This window comes from Solea solea, chromosome 9 (assembly GCF_958295425.1).
Source record: "Solea solea chromosome 9, fSolSol10.1, whole genome shotgun sequence".
Taxonomy (NCBI): domain Eukaryota; kingdom Metazoa; phylum Chordata; class Actinopteri; order Pleuronectiformes; family Soleidae; genus Solea; species Solea solea.
Genome location: NC_081142.1, coordinates 10,335,899 through 10,356,305, shown reverse-complemented (window position 1 = coordinate 10,356,305; position 20,407 = coordinate 10,335,899). Strand labels below are relative to the sequence as shown.

At 40.1% G+C, this 20,407-nt stretch overlaps 2 protein-coding genes across 3 annotated transcripts in view; one reads left to right on the top strand and one right to left on the bottom strand.

Annotated features, from left to right (window-relative positions):
- The window catches only part of LOC131465269 (voltage-dependent R-type calcium channel subunit alpha-1E), an 80,701-nt gene extending 77,924 nt beyond the window's left edge, over window positions 1-2,777 (bottom strand). Inside the window, exon 1 of the mRNA XM_058637761.1 lies at window positions 2,675-2,777. The gene's annotated coding sequence lies outside the window, so the exon portion shown is untranslated. The remainder of the gene's footprint in view (window positions 1-2,674) is intronic.
- Window positions 2,778-4,211: 1,434 nt separating this feature from the next.
- The window catches only part of cep350 (centrosomal protein 350), a 33,221-nt gene continuing 17,025 nt past the window's right edge, over window positions 4,212-20,407 (top strand). For both annotated transcript variants that reach the window (XM_058639388.1, XM_058639386.1), the window contains exons 1-16: window positions 4,212-4,575; window positions 7,087-7,175; window positions 9,281-9,324; window positions 9,453-9,561; window positions 9,667-9,829; window positions 10,768-11,405; window positions 11,527-11,640; window positions 11,797-11,925; window positions 13,418-13,537; window positions 14,736-15,478; window positions 15,603-15,718; window positions 16,483-17,516; window positions 17,775-17,916; window positions 18,147-18,316; window positions 18,459-18,645; window positions 20,131-20,312. In XM_058639388.1, the coding sequence (XP_058495371.1) occupies window positions 7,091-7,175; window positions 9,281-9,324; window positions 9,453-9,561; window positions 9,667-9,829; window positions 10,768-11,405; window positions 11,527-11,640; window positions 11,797-11,925; window positions 13,418-13,537; window positions 14,736-15,478; window positions 15,603-15,718; window positions 16,483-17,516; window positions 17,775-17,916; window positions 18,147-18,316; window positions 18,459-18,645; window positions 20,131-20,312 (3,976 nt within the window). In that variant the 5' untranslated portion in view covers window positions 4,212-4,575; window positions 7,087-7,090. The remainder of the gene's footprint in view (window positions 4,576-7,086; window positions 7,176-9,280; window positions 9,325-9,452; window positions 9,562-9,666; window positions 9,830-10,767; window positions 11,406-11,526; window positions 11,641-11,796; window positions 11,926-13,417; window positions 13,538-14,735; window positions 15,479-15,602; window positions 15,719-16,482; window positions 17,517-17,774; window positions 17,917-18,146; window positions 18,317-18,458; window positions 18,646-20,130; window positions 20,313-20,407) is intronic.

Below are 20,407 nucleotides of genomic sequence, written 5' to 3'. Positions count from 1 at the left end.
ATATTTCATGAGATGGAGGAAAAAAGAATCAGCTGCCCTGATTTCTAAAAATCTGCATTGGCCACAGAAATCAGTTAGCAGCCTCAATAGATATACATTTCCTATTTTAAAGCGGAAGCTCACAGTGCAAACAAATAACACCAGGTAAGTCAACAAAAGAGAAGGAGGAAATTGGCACGCAAAGGCCCCCGCAGTTCCCTGACACTCTTGGGAAAAGGAGGAATGAGTCCTCTGTTTGTTGCAATCTGCAGTTACACCCTCATTGGCACTAATTATAACACACTGGACCTTTACAGGTACAGTCAGGGAATATTTAAGTGTTATTGGTCAATAATTCCATCATAACCTTTCAGCATTATGCAAATCAAGTGATCTGAGAGAAAACAACACTTCTACAACCCCTCTGGGATCCGGTGAATTGTGGCCCATGACGAAATTAACATCCTGTTTTCCAACGCACATGGACTCCCTTTTAACAGGTTGTTCTCTTAACCAATGACCCAAGTAGGACTAATACAATTGTTGGAAGTAAACTGAACTGAGCACAGCAACGTTGTGAGGATTATGGATACTTTACATTGTCTGCGTGTCTTCCTTTGGGGTCTGCTCCTGAATCAGCGTATCTCTTGCTGAGCATGGCTTCCGGTCTCCTGCCCACCTGAGCCTCATCATACAGTCCAGACCATCTGCTGCATATAAGGACCAGCCATGTAACAAGGCTCTGCCAGATCATCCCTCTAACCATTTCTGTTGAACCTTTGCTGTCACTTTGCCTGTCTGCCTGAGTAACCTTTCATCTCCCCTGATCCTACGATCACTCAACTGCCCAAACAATAATTAGCTAGCCTCTCTGCCACTCTGACTGGACACCTGCTTTGTTAATGGGAGCTCAAACAACCTAAAACAGGCCTTCAGCAAACCCTCAAACCGACTCAATGTTTCTTTTCCTTTAAAGCAATTTTAAACCTACATCTATTGCTATGCTCTGTTCTGCTCCTTCAGTCCAGCCCTGGGTGCAGTCATACACACACAAACCACACAAAAAGGTGTGAGTGGATGAGAGAACTAATCCACAAGTAGAATGTTATATCCCAGCTACAGCCTGTCAAAGTAAAACGGAGTAAGGCATTAGGGAAACTGCCTGCTCACGATTCTCGGCAAATGAATTGTGTCAAAAAAATCCAGTATATGAAATAAATGGATTTGCTAATGTTTGTCTGAGTCAAATATCTCAAACTCTAAGACTGCTCTTTCAGTCAATCACAATTTGTATCTGACTATATCTGTTACTCGTTGTCCCCAACAGTTCAAGAGGTGCAGCTGGATTCAGCTTTGTGCTTAATAGATTTACTTAATTGCACAGCATTAAAAAACAGTCCAGAGCTTTACCAAGGAGAGTGATGTGTACAATCAGCCAGGGCCTTCGACAAGAGAAGATTAACAGATAACAACGTCGTGAAAATACAGTCAAAATAGATTGGGGTAATAAGTAACAAGTATTAATGTGATGAAATATTTTTAAAAAAACATTGGTCCATTTGTCCTCATATACAAAGCTGAGCACACCATCTATTAGCCTAGTGAACAACAACTGTGTGTTGTAGAAAACAACAGTGACTGGACTAAAAATTTCAGCCTGTACTTCCAAAAAACACAAATATAAACTGATGAAGTCAATTGGCAATGCAGAATTTTCCCCTAGCATCCCAGCAATACTGATTGTTCAAGCTGCTCCTTCCATTATTGTCAGACTCCCATGACCTGAGAAAAAAAGAGTGCCTTTTGTGCCAGTCCTGACTTGATTAGTTATCTAAATGCATCGCCACAGGCTTCATTTTGTAGTTATTTTTCCTAAAGACAAACAAAAACAAATGTTCCAGACAGTTCTATAATCTCCAGGGTGGGAAAAGAAGTATCATCTTTATCTAAAAGCCATCAATAACTCCCTTTCTATTGACTGCAGCAAATCTAGTCTTGACTTCCTCTGCTTAATTAATTCCACCATCATTAAGGAAATTATTGCTGCCTTGCCAAACCTCTGAGACTGAGCAGAAATGATTTTTTTTCTGCACTTGAAATTGTATCATTATCTGGTCTGAAGGTACTAAGTAATTAGAAGAACCTTATTTATGTTAGAGACAGTTAAATCTACTTGTATCTGTGTGGCTATAATGACTCACTATCCTAACCTCAAACCTAAGGTTTAGTTTTTAGTGCTCACTCATAGTCAAACAACAATGATCATTTCTAATATGTTTAAGGCTGATTTAACTCTAACATGTGGGGGGGATCAAGACAAAACATTCAGGACAAACATGAACTACTATAATAATTTCTTTAACAAAAAAACCTTCACTTAAAAGTGTAGAATCAAAAACATTTTTTTTTTTTTCAAACCAGAAAAGCTGCAGATTGTATTGTTTTATGTCACAGAGACTCTTCACGCGCCTTGTCCATCTCACTGATCAGTGTTATTGATGAATCACGAAGGAAGACACTCACTGTCTCTGTACCCTGTCCCTCTGTGTGGCACAAAAACAAGGCTTGTGCCAAAAATGCTTCAGCTGTCGGAAAAGGCGAGAGAATCAATACAGTCGTAAAACATGCGCGAGTCTAACTCACACCTGTTGGAAAGATAATGATGAAAAAAAAACAACAGGAAGAACTGTCTTACCTAAAAATGCAGCGCCCCTTCTTTCCATTTCGCTCAGCTCTTCACAGAAAATGGAAATGCGGCCGCACACAAGACCGCGTCTTCTACTTTCTCCTGCCAGTGCACAGAGGGGGGGGGGGGCGTGCCAGGTTACAATAGCAGGAACTAGGAAGAATCTCTCACTCACACACACACACTCACACACACGCGCACACTATATGTTTTTTTAAATATTTCTGGAGGACACGCAGCAAATTACCACACATGGCACTGACCAATGGGACGCCAGCACGATCATAAATCCGCTCCTATTTTTCCAGAATAACCTGGACACATCTGCGCCAGGGACCAATGAAAGGGTCCGGTACAGGAAAAACAAATAAACAGGACAAAATGCGACCATTAGAAATAACTTAAATCAACTTAAAACCAGTTTGGCCACTAAGTTTCAAGGTGATGTGATGCAGCCATGGATGCAGCCCACGGTGGTTATGATTAACACCAACGTGTATATGTGTGTGTGTGTGTGTGTGTGAGAGAGAAAGAGATACACGCTCGGGCCACTAGGTGTCAGTACAGACACACAAACTGCATTGATAAAGTAACTTCTGCTTTGCTCTGATTTTATATTTCTGGTCCATGAATGAATGAATGAATGAATGAATGAATGAATAGTTTTCGTTCATCATCGGTACTAATTTTACTATGTTTATCATCCCCTGCTGTTAGCTTCACTATGTTGCCAACCACCTATTATACCCTGATAATGAACACACATTTAAAAGTCACACAATATTGTTGTGTGTGTGTACTCTTAATGACCTTTTCTGACATACACCAGGACCAGAAGTCATCATGGAGACCAGAACCTGGTCCTAATGAGACAATACATGCTGAAGTTTAATCCTCAGATTTGAATTGTGGGTAGGTGGTTTATGGTTAGGCATTAAGTAGTTATGGTTAACCTCTTGTCCAAATGAATGGAAGTTAGTGAAGCCAGTTTTTAAAGGGAGGGGTGGGGGTGGGGGTTCAGACCTGGTTTTAGGGTTAGGGTTAGGAGATGAATGAAGCTCAAAAGATACATAAAGACAAACAAAAACAGAATAGAAAATACACACCTACCCGCATACATAACAAAAAATAACAACACATCATTCCACGAATCTTTAACGGAACTGTTTATTTACTCTTTTTGGTGGCAATAAACCACACGATATTTGTATATGAAGTTTACCAATTAAATGTAATACATTAATAATAAAATCAATGTCATGCTAAAAGTGCAATATGGCGTTCTTACTCGTGATTTTCATTGTTATCATTAATTTAACACAAGACGTACACTTTTCCAGTCGCGCCCGATAATTAATTGTACGATTCTATAGTGTATAATAGTGAATTTGTTTAATATCCGTATATTGTATGATATTGGTATTTACTGTCTTTTTAATACCCTGACCCTGTACTGGTATGCAGTTAAACAGTAAGACAGTAAAGGGGTAAGAGAGGGGAGGGGCTTATGTTTGACGTGATACAACTCTCGCGATATTTCGGTCTCAGTTACCGACCCGTCTTGGATAGTTTCTCCTCTGAGAAACACCGACATAACCCGGGAAAGGCATACTCAGAAGCGGGTAGCGACCGCAGCATTATTTCCTTGTGTCAGTCTCACGACTGAGTTTGAAATCAAACGGCGTGTAAATTCACCAAGACGATAACAATGGGCGTTTGCGATGTCGTTCGAAAAAGTTGCTAGCTTGGGTAGCACAACTGCGAGCTAACACTAGCTTGCTAACGTTAGCTAACGTTAGCAAACACTCAGCTGATCGGAACTGAAGAAGTGTAAAGAAGTTCGCGTTGTCTCATCATGAGGACGTCAGCATGAATATGGATATCTAGTCGCCTCGGATCACTTCCTTACGGTATGTGTTATGTCTTCTCACAGCGTTGTTCAGCCAAGTTAACTAACTCTTTCGAGTTGGCGGCTACGACTATTACCTGGCCCAAAGCCTTTTCGAAATAAGTCAAACTTAATCCTGAGTTGTGGACACAAATAACCATTGGACACCCCACTGTTGCACCAGATATTAAACATAGTTTAGAACTGAAGGTTGTTTAAATAGCGTTTAGCTTTTTAAATGGTCAAGTGGAATAACTCAAGTTGTTATTTCACCCCCGAGAGTATAGGTGTGAGGTTGTGAATATTTCCTGGACCGGGTCTTTCAGTCTCCTCCTTTTTATAAAATCGGTCTGGTAATTATTTGGTATCACAATGTTTCTTTGTGTCCAGTGATGAGTACTTATATGCTGTTGCCTTTGATCTGTGCGTGTCCTACAATGGATCATACGTTCAAAGAAGTGTTTACATTTATGTGGCGTCCTGGATGTTACTCGTCTTTGCTTTAAGGGGATGCCGTATTATCATCTTCTAATGATTTCAATTTACCGAGAGGTGTAATACTGCCCTCCACAGTTTCTTTTATCTTATTTACCTGTAACTTTAGTGTACATTGCTTGATCTGCCTCAAACTTGACTATCGGCCAGAAGAGATATGCGTGTCAATATTTACTCAAAGTAAAGTTCTAATTACGGGTAACGGGGAATGACACGTTACACTTTTGTGTCTTTCTTGTTCATGCACTTTACTACATTCACAACAGCTTGTAGCTGTGTCGGTCAAAACTGTTTCGTGTGCACCCCTGACACGGTTTTGGTGCGCCCCTCCCTCCTCCACTCGCACGATGAATAATTATTGCAGCAGTCTAGATTATTTTTCTTTTTTACATTATATGTTTGTACGTGCACATAGGTGCAGTCTCCATGTATATTTCTGACAGAAAGTGCATAAAACAATCAACAGTCAGATACACGTGGAGCCCCTAAAAAGCCTATATGTTTAAATAAGGGAGCTACAGCACATAACACAAGGGATGAAAAAGTTCACCTATCGATTCCCTGCCGTCACAGCACAAAGGGAAGAGGTAACGCAGGAGACATACCCTCGGGCAACCACAAAAACAGGTAAACAAAAACTGAAAACAAAAGTTCCACATCTGTAATGTAAAACAGTGGACCATAGACAGATTGCCAGTCCCTCACAGAGATGATGAACAACCATTAACTCGCACATTCACGCCCATGGGCAATTTAGAGTGTCCAGTTAACCTCTGCAGGTTTTTGGACTGTGGAAGGAAACCAGAGTACCTGGAGAAAACCAAGGCAAACATGAGGAGAAGATGCAAACTCCATGCAGAAAGGCCCTCGTTTGGACCAGGTTGTGAACCTGGGTATTTTTGATGTAATCATAAATGTTAGACTTGCAGCCTGACACACATATAAACACATAACCCCAAACTATCCCCCACTGTGATTGCTGTGTATTATGTCACTCTCTCATGTCATTGTTTTTTATGTTATTCCACCAATAATAATACCATCTGTACCAAGCCTACACTTTGTAGACTCTTTGATTGTCAATTAGCTGTTTGATAAATTAGTCAACCTTAATTGATTAATGTAGTCTTATGTAAAAGGATGGAAGAAATCTGCGAATTGGCAACCAAAAAGAAATCACCCACAACCCATATCTGCTATCTGATTCAGTAAATACAGTTTATTTCACTCTGTGTATTGTTGATTAGAATGAATGGTCATATGTAACTATTGAGAGGACCGTTGCTCAGACATTCTGCTGCTGATGCAGAAACAGTTTTCTTCCTGTTTTCTTTTAACCTGATACGATCACAGTGAGTCATGTGATTGTTATGAGTTTGATTTCTCAACAGCTACTTATGACTCACCAAATCAAATGTATTCTAGAGATTGTACTTGAGTGGGCACATGCTGTACTGTAATTAAATAAATTGACAATATTGTCAAAAAACGGCCACAATATTATTGACCGGGGGAGCATGTTCCCTAATTAGAAGGAAAAAGTTGTTATTCTTTACTTTAGAGTGCTCTAGCATTACAGGTGTTTTAAGTAAACATCACATGACTGTTGTGTCATAAACATTAGTTCTGCTTATTGTCCCTCATGGAAGACCTTTGAGGAATGCACTCAATGCTGTAGAACCTGTTTTAAATGGTTGGGGGACATTAGTCAGCAGGCTGTCCTAGTTACACCATATGATATAGACAACATTAACTAGTCTGTGCCACATAATTCTGTCTCTTGATTTGTTCACACGTTGGGTAGGAATTGAAGACCTCAATGTTGTCATTTTGTTTGCCTTACACTTGTTTTTGCCCAAGTTAATTTCAGCAAATGCTTGCTGTTTCACTTAACTTTGAATTTATGTGCCTTATTTCTGAATGTGCTTATGGTATTCATTGTAATTATACGAGAGAACATCTCTTAAGTTTTTGTCTTCCGTGTGTATGTTTGCTCAGTATTGCTTTTAATTATTTGCCTGTTTAAACTTGATTACAGGTGGATGGGAGAGATGAGGAGCAGTAAGAGAACTGAGGTGTCTCTTAAAAGCTCTGCTCAGCAGCTTACTGATAACAATATTGGCACGGGTATGTAGTAAAAAGCTAAGTTGTAGTAGTGTTTGTTCTCAGTGTAAATCTCTTTATTTGAAATTTGTATTTTGTATTTGTATTTATTTATTTGCACCATAAAAAAAACGACAATACAAAAAACAGAAATTAAAGAAGAATAGTAAGTGCAGGAGAGGTTAAAAAACCCTACATGGGCTTATAAGAAGCACCTCCCCAAGAAATATACACATTCAAAGGATAAATCAACAACAACAACAATAGGAGAAAGCAACAACAAATAACAACAAAAAAGGAAGCAATACAAGTGCCATTTTATAGCAGACACTCAAAGAAGTCAGAAATAAAAACATGGGTATGTATAAATATAAAATGATTGTATTTAACTGAGTGTATAAGCATGTAAAGAGATAATGATCCAATGACAAATATACTGGAAATATACTGGAAAAAAAACTATTAGGAACTTTGATTTAACAAGTAAGCTTTCAGTCTTAACTTAAAAGTATTGAGGGATGAAGATAATTTAACAACATGAAGATGGGAATTCCAAAGTATGGAGCCTCTGTGAGCAAAAGAAAACTGAGTATGAGTAGTGCGGCAAAAAGGGGGATGAAGTTTATCAGTCTGTCTGGTGTTATAAGAATGGACCTGAGAGTTAACTGTAAAGAATTCATGAAAGGATTTGGGCAGCAAGTGGGAAAGTTGAATATATTTATAAGTAAATACACATGATTGAAGTATATTAATATCGTAGACTGACATTATCTGAAGATTCTTAAACAGAGGGGCAGATGGAGACAAATAATTAGAGAAGGTGGCTAATCTAACAAATTTCTTTTGCGCGATTAATAATTTCTGTAAATTAGAAGGATAAGTGCTAGCCCAAACGATATTACCGTAACTGAGATGTGGATGAATTAAGCTATAATACAGTATATTTAAAACTTCCTGAGATATGAAATCACGAATTTTTCTGATGATACCAATGGATTTCAACACTTTATTATTAACAAGTTTAATATGTTCGGACCATGACAACCTCTCATCAATTAATACCCCTAAAAATTTGGTGGAGGAAACCTGGATTATATCATTATCCCCAATAGTGATTTTAGCGCTGGATTTACAATATTTTTTATTTTTTCCCGTAAATATAATAAAATTTGTCTTTTTTACATTTAATGTCAACTTATTTATCTGGAACCATTCAGAAAATTTAATAATGCCAGAATTGGCTTCACTAATTAAAGAATCAAAGTGACTGTGAGTCAAAATCAGATTAGTATCATCAGCAAAAAGTATTGGTAGCAGCGTGGAAGAAACAGTTGCAAGGTCATTAATGTAAACAAGGAACAATAACGGACCAAGAATGGAACCCTGGGGGACACCATATGTCAACTGGGCTCTGGAAGAAGTACAACCATTGACATAAACAAACTGTTCTCGGTTTGAAACATAATTAACAAGCCAAATATATGAAATATCATGAAAACCATAACGATGTAACTTAGAAAGTAAAATAGTGTGGTCAACAGAATCAAAGGCTTTCGATAAATCTAAAAAAATACCCAAAGCATATTTATTGTTATTTATGGCTGTATAGATTTTTTCAACCAGCTGTAAGAGGGCCATATCTGTAGAATGATTTTCCCGGAAACCATATTGGTGCTCGTGTAAAATGCTGTGTTTATTTAAATGAGATAAGATTCTTTTTTGTACCAGTTTTTCTAAAATTTTTGAAAAACATGGTAAAATAGAAATTGGTCGATAGTTATTAAATGATCTTGTATCCCCAGTTTTATGAAGTGGGATAACTTTAGCAATTTTTAGATCTTTAGGCACACATCCCGTCTGCAACGATAGGTTGAAAATATATGTTAATGGTTCAACAATAGATGAAGACACAGATTTAATCAATGAAGCACAGATATCGTCATGGCCCGGAGCAGATGTTTTCAGTCTGCCAATGATTTCCATCACCTCTGCTATGTCTGTATTTTCAAACTGTAAAAGAGTAAAATTCATAATTAAGATGCATCTTACTGGCTTTCGTACAGCAAGATGCTCTCCATCACTTTCTCTCTCTTATGTTAAAATTAGTTTAAATTCTCTGTCTTTCTCAGACCTGACGGCTGCATGGAAAAGTTTGGCTCAGTCCAAAGCTGCTGTAAGTACGCATGTTCTGTAGAACAACTGATTTGAAAAAAAGAATTTCAAAGAAGTGACCATACAGTTTGCAATATCTAGTTATGAAGTCACGTAACCCAAGAGATTCAATGTGGTTTTCCTCTGTAGTTGCGGCATATAGAAAACCATCTAGAAGCAGTTCCGGGTACAGGGGTTCTGCTGGACTCAGTCATGTATCCCCCAAAGGAGAAATCATCCAGGATGGTCTGCAGCATGGGTGAGTTATTCTAAAGTTTAAAGCTACACTTTGCACAATGCCATTATCAATAGTTATATTCTATGATACAGCTACAGCAATTTCAACATCACTTTCTGTCTTCAGATGGCCAACAAGCTGACAATGAAAGGTCTGCAAAGCACAGGGGGCGAAGACAGTGGAGTCCAGAAAAAAGTAGCTCACGTAGCCCATTGCGAAATACTACACAGGACCGTAATGTCTGCAGGATCAGTACCGTGGAGTTTAGGGAGCCACTCACCTCATACAGGTATACATACTACTTTAACAACTAAATTTCTCTAGGTGAATTGCCGTTTTTTGATTCGTTATCATGCTCAGGACTGAATCTCTGTATTGTCTTTAGCCGAATATTCTATCAAAACACTGCATAAAGCTTTTATGCTCCATTTATCAATGATCTACCACTAATCCTTTTGGTGATTCAGTGGGGAGTGGAGCCAATCCCATCTGACATTAAGCATGATTATGACTAGTATTATGTTATCAGTGTCAGTATTCTGGTAAACGGTAGAATGAATTGTATCATTTTAGACATTGTGATGTGCTTGTAACAACGAAACCCGATGCTGTTAATGGCCCAACTGGTCTGTGTTGTCATTGAAATTATTGCGTCAGCTGTTTGTGTAAATGTGACGATACAAGTGGTCTTTCACCTAAATAACTGCCAGTCACCAACACCCTTTGATTTTCAGGACTTCTATTCAAGGGCCATATGTTCTTGACAGCACTGAATTTCTTAGCCGATTAGCTTACAGATACTTGAAAAGCTCAAGTCTACAGTGTTTTAGTACTAGTGCAAAGCATTTTTTGTCATGTTATTGTCACCTGGTGTGACTGAATAACTGGAAGTCAAGTGAACATCCTATAAACACTTAAGCATATAAAATAAAATATTATAAATGTTTGTTTTACTGTTAGCTGTTAATGTGTTTTAGCTTGATATTACACAATAGTAAAAAATATCTTTTTTCTTTTATGGTGCAATATTTAGAGAGCCTTTGGCAATATTATTCCGTAGACATGTCTGTCTTCAAAATAACAATAATGACGATAATAATAATCAAAAAACTTTCAAATCAAAAAGAGAATTGGTAATTTCCTTCTATTACATGTAGAAATGTGTTCCTCTGTACAAAGTAAATCTCAACCCTCGTCCTGATCCCATTTAATCTGATTTGTGTCCAGAGAGGCCACCCCTCCACAACATCCATCCTCTCAGCAGGGGTCCCATAGCCTGCAGTCTTCATACTCATCCCCAGATCCTCTGCTCAGCCAGCTGGTCTATCAGAGAGACACCAGGGACAAGCAAACAGACAGGGACCTGAACAGCACACACTCCTCTGCTCTGGAGAGCACAGCAGTTCGCTACCTCAATGATCTGCCACCCATGGACACCCGTAAAACTACTGGAAACCAGTCATCTCTCACAGGTGTAAGAGGCCCTGGGAGAGAAGGGGCTGATGAGGATAGGACTTACAAAGCACAACTTGGTATAGACAGCCAAGATTCTGGCCCATGTCCAGCTCCAGCCCAAGGCATCATACCCCGAAGTGAGAGCACACCCTCCTCCAGCCCTGGCTCTGCCTCCCAACGGTTGGAGAACCTAAGGCGACATCAGCCAGATGATAAACTGGAGAAGCTCAAAGAGCGAATTCGAAGGCAAAGGCAGCATTTAGAGGAAGCTGCAGAGAGAGAGAAGCTCCTGGGTTTTCAGGAGTGGCCTGTTATGGCAGGTGTGGAAACTAACAACTCTGGTACCAGCAACATGCCCACAGCCAAGATTCGAAAAGTAGCACCTGCGCCACCTGCACCTAATTACAGAGGTATCTTGGTATCTGTCTGAAAAATTATATTTTAAATGGCTGCTTTGCATTTTGGGAATATACAGTATGTTAGTAGCTAACAGAATGCTGTAAATTGAATCTTCACTCCTCTTATTGTCAGGTTTTAACAGCACTGAGACAAAGATTCGGACAGCAGATGGGAAAGTTTGGAAGGAAGAGGAGTTTCATAACCTTAGCAGAGAAATATACAGAGACCTGTCACAACAGTTTGCTGGTAAGCACAGAACAACATTTTTTTTTCTTATTGTCAAATATCTATTCTCAACTTAAGAGATATTTTTACATGCCTTGTTTTTTTTTTATTAGTTACACTGTTAGTTATTCAGTCTTGCTTTGTGGCTTATTCTCTGCATGTTCTGTATATTCACAGAGATCACCAGATCGAGAGATCAACAACAGAGGGAACAGAGAGTAGACAGGTCCAAAGAGAGGAGGCCTCCCAAGCCAGTCAGGAAGGTCCACAAAGCTGCTGCCATCTCAGACCTCAATGCAAAACCAGGTATAATGATCCTTTTATGTGTGAAGGCCAGTCCACCCTCTGATCTATTTTTAATTAGTGACAGTAGGGAGCTAACCACATAGGAGTGTATGGCAGGATTACTTGTGAGTCCACGAATATACCTTTAAACCAAGAACCCCTAGAACTACCTTGAGGAGTTATTTCTCCACTGGCTTTTCTGTTCTAAAGTTTGTGACCTTTATCTTCTTGGCTGTCTGTCTATCATATAGTCTAAAATGTGTTTTTTTTTATATTATGCTGCAGATATATAGTACTGTGCAAACGTATACATGTTAAACTCATTGACATAACGGTCAAGCTTGTCTTAAATAGTTGTTTTTCACCAAAAATATTTTTCAACATGAAATAGTCAGACAAACAGGTTTTAGCAATAACATTAATTAGAGTTCCACTTCAGGTTTAAGAGAGCCATGTTATGTTAACACACAGTCTTAGACAGTTTTACAACATGTTCTCTGCGTTTGCATACCAAATCACCTTATCTAAATATGACATGTTTTATTTAAATCCAAAAGTCAATGTCATGAATGTCTTAAAATGGACCGCAAAGATTAGCTTTCCACCATAGTATGTAATGTTTTCTGTCTGTGTACTTGGTGCGTGCGTGCGTGCGTGCGTGCGTGCGTGCGTGCGTGCGTGCGTGCGTGTTGGCTGATCACAAAGAAAACTTGTAGCTGCATACTGTGATAACCCCTGACAGGGGAGTAAACAACCCTCTCCTCATTCACAAAGATTCTTCTAAAGGTGCACATGTAAACATGATCACCAGCTAAATTGCCGTCACCATCCACATGAGCCTGGATAAAAAAAACTATGTGAGGTTTATAATGATGTAAACATGGTGGCGGGATCCCAATCAAACCTATATAACCCAAAATAGGTAGGTTTCTTTTCCTCTGATCCAACTTTTATGTTGCTTCTTGGGTCGGGCTGGACGGCTTTTTTGCTGGCACAGTGCTATAAATAGCCATCTGAAATCTGTGGCCAGGATCAGTTGCCTCATCGACCCTGTGCAAACAGCTGCTGTGGTAGATGTTCAGCTTCATTTCCAGGAAGAGCTCCTCAGTATAATATAGTCACAGTGAAAAGTGCTGTTGAAACTGAGCTTGAGGAAAGTTGTGTGAATTAAAAGTAAATAATAAAAAAAGTAGGAAAACCCTCCCCAAAGGCATGTGGGTAAATTGCAAGTTCCTTTGCATATATATAATAACCTTACCCACACAGCAACTTCACAAAAGAAAGACATTTTGATGTTCAACTTTGTTTTAACTACAGTTGTGTACCTCGGCAATCAAATGCTTTCTTTGAATCTCTTCCTTCTCCCATGTCCATGTTTTCCTAAATGTACAATTCAATCTGCTTTTATTGTGTGAATGTCAAATCTGTATTACATGCAAACAAATACAATTATGTTCCATTAAGTCAGCATGACTTGTACTGAAGTGCAGAGCTTTTCACTTACTCCCTGCAGTGATCAACCCTGCATCGTGGCGGGATGGACAGAAGCTGGTAAAGATGGTACTTGGCCCAGTTCCTAAGCTGCCCAGGGAAGAGGACAGGTCCCATCCATCTGACGTTCATAGCAAAATAGGTAGGATATAAAGACTTTAACTTGTCTCTTATCCTTATAAACTTACCACTATATCTCTGTCTTATATTTGTATGTTAGCCAATTTTATTATATGCTCTGGCAACCAAGCTTACCTATAATCCTTTTATCTCAGCTGTACTCATTTGTCTAATGGTCTTCTTGCAGTAGAAATAAATAAAAAGGTCATATGCTGCAAAGGTGATTAGTTTTCGACTCAGACATGTCCTCTGCATTATATAAACTCACTGGAGTGTAGAAAAACATTCAGATGTGTACATTATATTTTATCTATTCAGTTCTCCTTTGCTTATTGTGGCTTATTGTGGCTTATTGTGTTTCACTGATGTCTGTTTTGTCATGTTGCTATTGATTATTATTACACATGCGTTTCTGCAGGGGGTGAGTTACCCGATAAAATATTTCAGTTTCTTTATCTCCTTTTCCAATGGTCAGAAAAGCCACATTTGTCTGCAATGAGAATCGCGATTTTAAGTTATACAAAAAAATACGACACGCATGTAAATGCAGTCACATCTACTGCTTTATTTTGGTTGAGTCTGCACCAGTCTGCATTTTGGTACATAAGAGGTGTTTTAGCTGTTGCATTTCCTGAGACTCACATCAAGACTGATGATTAATAAATTAAGAGTCTGTAGGTGCTGCTTTACTCAAAATCACACTCACTTTACTGTATCTACTGCTGTAGCTTCATTTGAACTGAGAACCATTGACCGGAAGGAATAGAGATTGACTGGTTGTTCTTGTTGGATGCACAATTAGATATGGCCTGATTTCCAGAGTGGCCCACAGTACAGAGTGTAATTGCAGAGTTGGGCAGGGAGATGCAATGCGGCTTACTACAGCCATGCTCTAAAAAAAAATTGTGTTTGGATTAGAAACTGTAAAATCTTGCCTTGGCAAGCGCCTCTCCCTGCTTCTTTCTGGTTGTGATGCTTTAGCTTTTTGTTGTTTTAATTTTTCTCTCTCATTCGCTCTTATGAGTGAAGTACTCTACTCTACTACTCAAACACAAACTCATGCGTAAAATGCTAATCATTTAAATTTAAAAGTTTTCCATTTTAGGGCTAAAGCTGTTTACCACCATCCTTTGTCGCAGTATGTGTTTTTGTTTTTCCATTATGAAATTGATTTCCATTAACAGACTATAACATCTTAACTTCCTGTATATATCCACCAGCTTCCCATCACCGTTCCAGGTCAGACCCCCACTCAAAATCAAACAGACGATCCCGCCCTAACACCACAGAAAGGTCTCGTAGTGGTTTTCAGGAGCAATCCAAAGACCACTTCCCCACCACATCTACCCATTTGACTGCAGCTCAGGACAAGGCACCAGTAGGTGTGAGCACAGACCTTTTGTCACCTGACATTCAGGGGATACTTGATGACCTTCAGTTGGAGAGTAAAGTGGAAGAGAAGGAGGAAAGGGCCCGGCAACGGTCCCACGGGGGGAACAGTGGTCGGAGGGGGAGAGCGGGATCAGGGTCAAGGACAAGGACTCCAATGTCTGCTTGGGGAACTTCTGTTGCCACAGGTAGCTCTTCAAGAAGACATCGCAGTGCCAGTCCAACTGCACACCAGTCAGAACCTACTAACATGCCTGATGTAGGTCACAAAAAGCGAACCTATGATGCAGATGCCATTCGCCAATATATTTCCCGGCAACAAGAGGAGAGAAAGAGGCGTCAGGCAGATGAGAAGAGGTCAGTGAGGGAGGAGACAGAGAGGAGAAACAGGAGACTGCAGGAGCTCTACAGGAAGCAAAGACAAGTCGCTAGTACAGTGGCCATTCCCAGTGAGACACCAGTGGCTCCTGTACAAAAGAGACTGCAGGAAACCTACAACAAACTGCTACTGGAGGAGGCCCAGTTGGGCGAGGAGGCTACACAGACTCCCCGATCCACCCATTTTAGTCAAATGGTATGTGAGATATAGTTAATATATGGAAGTTATATGAAAATATATGAAAGTAGAATGATTATCAAGTGAAATTATTTAATGAAGAAAATATTTTGAGCAGGTTTGTCAATGTGTTTTTCCACAGAGACCAGTGTACCAGCCCTCTGGAGAGTCGGACAAAGAGAACAAAAGACTGGATGCACCACAGAGCCCCTCGAGCAGCGATAGGTCTTTTAATGAGCAGCTTCCTCCACTATCCAGGTACATGCTGCTTGTTTTACTCAAAGGATAATAACCAACTCAACTTAAAGAACAGTAAGAAATGGGGCAATGGTAGCTCAATGGTGGATTGAGTTGTCTTTCAACTGAAAGGCTGTTAGTTCCAATCCCGGCTTGGCTAGTCTAGAAGCCGATGTGTCCTTGGGCAAGACACTAATTGCCCAATACACTTGCTCCTGACCGATGTGCTGCCAGTGTGTGAATGAGTATGAAAGATCTGTGATAGAAAATGCGCTGCACATAGATGTGTTGTATGAAAATGTGAGAGAATGGGGTAAATGGCAAAACTGACGTGTAAATCAGCTTTGAGTGATACAGAAATACAGACCATTTGCACATGTTCATTTATTTCTTGGGAATGAAGTGTGGAGTCACCTGACTATCAAACACAGTAACTGATTGTTCCGAGATGTTTATGAATACCCATTGCAAATGCCCCAGAAGCCTTTAACTGTCATAATGTTGTAGAAATTGTCATTATGCTCTTTACTGTTAACAGTTAAGTTTCAGGCAAGTAGATACTTCTACCGTAAACAAATCAGCTGCCTTTTAAAGATATTGCATGATGTTTTTCTCTGGAATGCAGCCTTAAATGTCAGGGAAAATCTGATTTTATGATGCACGCAGATTTGCTGTAAATATCTTGTCTGCAAACTTGATGTGCATACAAAATTAAAGCCATCGAGTTTACTTCTTTTACTACTTGTTTTGCCCTTCAACCCTTTGAATTGCTCCCACGTTTGCAGGAATGATTTGGATGTTGGAGTGGACTCTATGCTTCAGCCTGATCATCTGAGCCCTGCCTTTCGATCGACAACTGCACCTAACAGCCATATGCTAGCTCCTGTTGGTGACCATCTCCTCTCTCAGCTCCGGAGGCTCGAGCAAGCAGTGGCTGCGGAGAACTTCAGGCACACCCAGCGACCAGCTACAGCACCAAGCAACCAGTCACACTCTAAGATATCCCGCATCGAGGCCCTCAAGGCCACAGCTGCATCTCTCTCCAGTCGTATAGAGAGTGAGGCAAGGAAGATAGCTGGAGAAGGGATCAACTATGGTAAAACAACTTCAGTCGACATCGATACTGTTTTGGCTCCTCAGCCCTCTCGGGCCAATTTTGATGACGGATGCTGGGGAGATACATCTGCCATAGAAAATAATGAAGTGGCATCAAGTATCCAGAAAATTTTGACTAGCACAGGTCATAGTTCATATAATAGTGCAACTCTTCCAGGAGTAGGCAACCTGCATACTCTCAGGGGACAGAAAGAAAGGAAGAGTACGCATATCAGTTTGACCCATCCACAAACAACGTATGGTGAAGTAACAGGGCCAATTCTCAAGAGTTATATACAAGAAAGGGGGAAGCTAGTCAATGGCTTGGAAAAAGTAGAAACATTGGATACAAGGATCCAGAGGAGAGGGTATGACAAGGTAGAGAATCAGACGGATCTCCATGACTCAAGTGCTGGTTCTATCAGTGAGGGTCCCATACTGAGTGAAGGGAGTTTTTCAGAGGATGAAACAAGCCCTCCTCACCCATCCAGAAACCATATATCTAAACCAGCGGATGGCTTGGAGGGAGTGGACTACTGTGCCGGTCAAAGAAGGGATTACCAGCGGCTGTCTGAGTTTCAGAGGGAAGCAGCGAGGTGCTCACCTCTCAGTGCCCCATATGCTCAGCAGGACAGCAGTAATACGGCATGGGAAGAGCTGAACAAAGGAAGCCCTTTAAGTGTAATCAACATTTTCACCAAGAACCTTCATGGACCTGATACAGGTTAGTTTACTTGCCATACCTTTCCCATTAAAGACCTGAGAAAGAAAGATTGTTGGGGTCCAAGCACAAGAACCCTAACAATCGTTCTTTTATTATTATAATTACATTTGTATCTTTTTGAGTAGCATCCAATTGAAATGCAGCTGTAAGAACTACACAGAATTGTTTGCCATATAGTGGTAATACCAGCCTTACTTTGAACAGACAAAAGTATCTTAAATATTCCCTTGTGTGTTTTGTTTAAATCTTGTCCTGTAGTGAGTGGGAGGAACTCTGCAGCTGCCCAATCTTTGCACTCTGGAAATGCTCTTGGAGATGCAGCCTCCTATGAAGATGACTTTGTGTCACCACAAAGCAGCAGAAGTACCAGCCAATTAAGGAGAGGGTCCAAATCACCTAGGTAAAAGGAAATATTTGGACACACCCTATAGTGTGTTTTTAAAATTAAACACTAGGTGGCATTCATGTTACACAGATCAGAAGCTTGTGTATTCCTTTTTAGACAGCAATTTCCTTTGTATTTATGAGTACTTTAAGAGTGCAACATAAGATTATGTGTGTTTTATTTTTTTACATTATATCAAAAACACAAAATTTAATTGGGTCACACTTTTTTGCGTTCTCTGTCAGTGTGAACAGTCACTTTGAGGAACTGATGCGGAGGTCTCCTTATGAGAAAAGCACAGGAGGCATCAATTCCCACCATTCATCCTTTCACTCATCTGTTCACTCACCACATCTTTCCTCTGGTTCGGCATCTGGCTCTTTACCCCTCTCTCAGCACTCTTTCAGAAAACGAGGTGAGAGTCACTGTCTTATAATAATTACCTCCTACAAGTTTGACATTGATATATAAGAGAAATGGAGGATACAGTCTTTATAACCTTTATCTAAGGTTATAAATCTTTCTGCTGCACATATTATAACTTGATTCCTCTACAGGTACAACATCAGACCAGAGTGATGCCACCCTGGTGGAAGAGCAGAAGAGCCCTTGCTCACCGTCGTCAGAAATATTGTCCTCCGACTCCAGAGAAAGAGGCTCAGACAAAGGCTCTGCCCACAGCAAGCCCAAGAGAGTCTACTCCAGTGACTCTTTGGGAGAACCTTCGGGTCATTCTCTCCAAAGGTAATAATCCTGGGAAACCACATGACCCAGTTAGGGTTATTTAATTGAGTTGTTGCAAGGCTTCTTACTGAGTGTTTTTCAGTTAAGAGCATAGCATAGCTCAGGTGTCAAACTAAACCATATATACATTACATTACATGTCATTTAGCAGACACTTTTATCCAAAGTGACTTACAAGGGAATTGAGTACAATCAGCCAGGGGTGGAGTTGAACTTGCGACCATGATGTCTTTTGCACACAGGGTACCGGTCTTAACCACTGAGCCACTCACCGTCATATACAGTCATATACAGTCATATACAGAGTTGTTTTAATTCCTTCCTTCAAGGACATTTCTTTGTGAGAAAAGGTGGTGGAGCAGCCAGCGTTCTTTGGAATACTATCCATCCATTTGTGTATTTCAGAATGTTTATTTAATTGATCACATTTTGTAATAACATAACTTATTTATTTGACACAGATGTGTAATAATGGTAGTGAGATGAACAAGCCACACTTTTTTTCACACTTACTGTGTAAAGGTATGTTAAATTCTGTGTGCACTCAGGGATGATTGCAGTATCTTAACCATTGGGTAATTTCAGTTCTCTTAAATCTCTTAAATATTTACTGTAATTACTCACAGGTTAGGTGAACAGGGCATGACCAATTTCTAAACTACATTAACAGAACCCATGTTGAGACTGCCAATCCAAACAGCCCTTATGGCTTGCTATTCTGTTGAGGACTTGCAGGTTTAAGCAGCCGTGCACTGCCCAGCAGGAGGAGGGGGCTGCAATTCGACCCAAGACAGAACACAGAGCTTATTTTGTTTTGAGGGCCAGTAGAGTGCTTGGTCAGGTCAGCCAGCTTGACTGCAGCTTGGGCCTGCTGCCATATGAAAGGAGTTTTTTTTCCTTTTAATCTCAGTGCCCAATATTACCATTTGAGCCTGCTAATGGTATGCTGGAGCCCAGGTGGCAAATTCCTGCCATCCTGTGGAGCATGTGTGGCCTTGGCTAGACATTCAGACGGGAGCACCAATTATGCAAGGTGTCAGTGAGTTTTGTAGGTTTTTGTCAAAGTATATCTGTTTGTGTGCACATTAATGCTAACTGTTTTGGGTTGAGCCCATTGTAGTGTTGTATTATTATTATTAGCAGCAGTAGTTGGTGTAGCAGAGTCAAAGTTTTATTATTGGAGAAGAAAGACACCACTGTCTACTATCCTTCTTTAGAAAGGAAAGTATATCCTGAGCTCTTCAGACATCATTTTGGCCTCCAATCACCTCTGAGCAGTACAATATAACCATTCATATTCTGGGTCTTGCACAGCAGGTTTAACCTGCCTCAGCAAATCTGAAGGATAGCAGAGCCTCCTCTTTCTTTATCATGTGGTCAACTTACCCGACTCTTTACTATAGTGAATCCACTCAGTCGATCTTGCAAAGTGCCACTATGCATTTTCTAAAACAACGTTTTATTGCATTTTCCTTGCATTTCTAGTTTTGGCCATGATGGAAAGAAGTCTTCAGTCATTACGCCCAAACATGCTTCTCCTTTGGGCTCTCCAGTCACTGGTTCTCTTCCAGGAATAGACTCACCCAATGAACTTGTCAGATGTGCCTCAGATCATATGATTACTGGCACCACAGCTGTCGGTGATAGAGAAGAGAGGAGGACCTCAGGTAAATAAAACATATTAACAGTGGCAGTGATGCAGCTCTTCAAATGTTCAACACATCTGACTGTAGCTTTTGGCATTTATTGCATGTCATACTCA